Raw genomic sequence first — 3,675 nt, 5'->3', positions numbered from 1 at the left:
AGTTAGGACTTGTCTGCCTCTGTCTGTTGGCCTCATAGGTTCAGCCTCAGCGGGCTGTCTTTACCTATTCTCCCATCTGTCAGTCACACACAAAAACAAATCCACCTGTCGACCAGGAGACTGGGCTGAACAGGACGATGTCACAGCTGTCTGGGCCTGACTCTGTGCAGAAGGGAGCAAGCCAGCGCCCCCCACTGGTGATGGAAAGCCCATTAAGATGCTTATTACCCCACCTGTCAGCCCCATCTCCTCACCTGTACAGATACACCAGACTAATGAAGACAGTCACAATTAATATAGCACCTTGAACATGGAAGTCATGCCTCCATGCTTCTTGTGGTTCTTGTGTCCTTGATCACAAGGGCTCTCCAGTCTTGGAACAATATAACAATCCAAGCGTTAAGAGACAGGCGTTCTTACTGCGCCACTTGATTGCCTCAACAATGAAGCTATTAATGCTGCATTATGTAAATTGTAATGGTCACAAACATCTAATAGGATAAAGGCTAAGTACAGTGCAATTTAATGCTGCTGATTTTCAGTGGCTCTTTGAAGGATGTTTTCAATTTTAACAGAGCTAATTTAATTCATTGTTTCGTAGCTGAAAATGCATTTTTAAAGGTTGACTGAGTCTCTATTTCAGAACTCAGGTTTAATCAGTCATGTACATTGAACACTGGAACGTCCTCTAAAGAGATTGACAAAGTTGCCGGGGCTCTGCGTTCTAGGTTTTAAAGGGACACAGTAGCCCTGCCCTTCTCTTTTTCCTCAGATGGCAGGCTTCAGTTGTGGAGGGGAGGGTGTTCATCTAAAAGATGAAAAGACCTGCGCCTTTAAGAGGGCTGTCTCCCCTTTCCCTCATGCTCCCCCTCAACCACACAGACACTCCTCCTGTGAGCATTTGTGAGGCAGCTCCTGTCCCTTATGTCTCTTTGTGGGGAACAGAATAGACTTCCCAGAGCATCACTGGAGACAAGACAGAGCTCTAGGGAGGACACCCCAGATGCAGACCTCCATGCAACCCTGGCCTCAACTACAGTGGATGCCCAGATGAGCACAAGGAGGGGAGACGCGGACTCACTCAAGCTGGAGTAAATCAGCCAGAGGTCCAATACAGGAGGTGGAACAGCTGGACAATCCAAGAGGTCAATTTTGAGTTGAAGTCGACATGATCAGCAGATCAAAATGAACAACGCTGGACTGGATCGCTAAGAAAAAGGTGGAGTCTTAATACGAGCTTTAGTTTCTCTTTAGAAAAGTTTTGTTACAGAAGAATCAACAAAGTACTCCATATCTTTTGCAGCTATTAAGGATAAAAGCACCATATGAAATACATATAAACGAAGGACAGAGGATAATTTAGCTTCGTTTTCTATTTTTTTTTTTTATCCATCTCCAGAGCACTTTCCAAATAGCCATTTGTGGTATGAAATTGAGATGCTCTTTAAAGAACATCTTGAATGGTCCCGACAGTGCTCTTAATTCACCAGCCAGGCGTTTATCTTATTTCTCCAGCTCCTTCGGAGAGGGAGCATTAAAGACTTCATTGATAGTGCTCTTGGGGAGCGGGTAATATTTCTTATAAGAAGTCTTGAAACTTTACAGCTGTTGACTGGAGGGAGAGAAAAGTGCCACATGCATAAGAAAATGATGTTGTGCTGTTTTCCATGTTGGGGAAGTGTGTGTCTGGACTAACACTGTGGTGGAGCATTGAGGACAGAAGAAATGTTCACAGGGTGCAGAGTGGTCAGCGGCCAGAACCAGTACATTACCAGAGACGCCATCAGGCCCCACCCTGGACTGGAGGTGAGCACACCGATCCAAATGGAGAATGGGGTAACCCCGGGGACCTGCTCTGTCTACCAGGATCAAACGTACAGTAATTTTTGCCAGCCAGCAGTGGTGAACAATGTTTCCAGCCCGTTGACACCACCACCAGTCCCCCCGCCTGCTCTCAAACTTGGGCAGGAAGGTTTCAAGAAAGTCTGCCGAACTGAAGAGGATAGCCCCTGTCCCTTTCCAGGACTGGCCTCTGGGGTGCTGGAGATGCGCGTGAAGGAGGGAAGTAAGATCCGTAACTTAATGGGATTTGCCATGGCGAGGATGCAGGGAGAGAAGGGTGTGAATGGGGGAGCTGTGAGTGGTGGTGGGCTGAGGCAGGTGGTCTTCACTGGGTCAGGCCGTGCCGTCACAAAGACCATCACCTGTGCTGAAATCATGAAACGAAAAGTGGGCTCTCTGCACCAGCTGACCAAACTGCAGTACAAGGTGGTGAAAGAGGTGTGGGAGAGTACTGAAGGGGGGACGTCTGAGATGACGGTGCACAGGACTGTGCCCTCCATCAGCATTCTTCTTTCCAAAGACCCACTGGATCCCCAGGAACCAGGCTATCAGCCTCCAGAGACTCTCAGTGCATTGTGGGAGGAGAGAGAAAGTGTTGAATCTTCCTCGCAGACAACATGCAAGAGACCTCTTGGACCTTTGCCATACAGCGATTTCCCTCAATGTAAGAGAGTGTGTTTGGGGGAAGGAGTCTCAGTCCACCCTCCTCACTGACTGGCTGAACCGGTGTCAAACAGTGGAGAGGATTGAATCAGAGGAGTTCATTTGGCGCTGCCCTCCACTCAAGCACAATGCTGAGACAATCAGAACACTCACTCAGACAGAACAGTGCTTTCTCAGAAGAACTGAGTACCAATTCCAGCCTCCAGAGGTCAGTTTGACTGGGACCTAAAAGCTTGCCTCTATACATACAGCATTTAAGGGATGTGTTTCTCGGCACGTCCAACATGGTCTCTCACATCCACAAACCTGTGATGATGTGTGCTACCGTGCTATAAAATCTTTAACAGATTCACATCCCATTTCACACTGACAAAGAAAAGCCATGAAAAGCACAGGTTCCAGATTCCTGCTTGCAGTAAACTATCCACAGCCCGTGGACAAAATCATTTATGAGCATCACGATACAATCATCTCTATTCTTCCATGTTCTTAAGTGTAGCCTTTAAAACACACGAGGACATAAAATAAAAACAGCTTAAAGCCATTGATGGTATGACAAATGCAAAACATACCAATTCTATTTGTCTGATTATTAAATCTCATGAAAACAAAATTAAATAAATTGTTTTTTTCCCCAATGGAAATTTTGTTCTGTATTTCATCTTTTTTACTCACACATCATTGAATTTGCAAAGCTCTGATTGAACAGAAAATCACAGTGTGCTGATGTTTTGATAAGAATAACTGCAGTGAAATTTGTCTGTAGAAAAAGCTGATTTAATGACAAAGCTGTTGATAAGGCACAGCTCCTAAACCAACCCAGTCTGACAGATATGCCTAGGGCAGAAATACAGGCACAGATTATCATTAAGATAACAGCATAACATCACACAACACAGTGGAGAAAAGGATTAAAACTGGGCTTGACAGAGCTTCACACTACACTGTTCCTGCAAAATATGAACCCAAGGAAACATGCTATACGCCTTCCCTTTCAGCCAAAAGGCCTCCCCAACCAACATAGTTATTGTATACTACATTCTGCCTCTTCTGCTTTATTCTACCACTTCTCAGCAAAATAATGTGCTGAACGATGTGGTCTAAAAAGAGACAACTTTTCACAGAAACACTGCACACTTGTAGTTTACTGACATAATAAATGAAATGGCT

General features: G+C 45.3%; 1 protein-coding gene across 1 annotated transcript; it reads left to right on the top strand.

Annotated features, from left to right (window-relative positions):
- The first annotated feature begins 940 nt into the window (after positions 1–940).
- Positions 941–3,140, top strand: LOC143324567 (uncharacterized). Its single transcript, XM_076737190.1, has one exon. The coding sequence runs from the start codon at positions 1,726–1,728 to the stop codon at positions 2,554–2,556; it is 831 nt and encodes a 276-aa protein (XP_076593305.1). The 5' UTR covers positions 941–1,725; the 3' UTR covers positions 2,557–3,140.
- The last annotated feature ends 535 nt before the right edge of the window (positions 3,141–3,675 follow it).

This window comes from Chaetodon auriga, chromosome 1 (assembly GCF_051107435.1).
Source record: "Chaetodon auriga isolate fChaAug3 chromosome 1, fChaAug3.hap1, whole genome shotgun sequence".
In the NCBI taxonomy this organism is placed as follows: domain Eukaryota; kingdom Metazoa; phylum Chordata; class Actinopteri; order Chaetodontiformes; family Chaetodontidae; genus Chaetodon; species Chaetodon auriga.
This window is presented reverse-complemented; position numbering and strand designations above follow the sequence as displayed.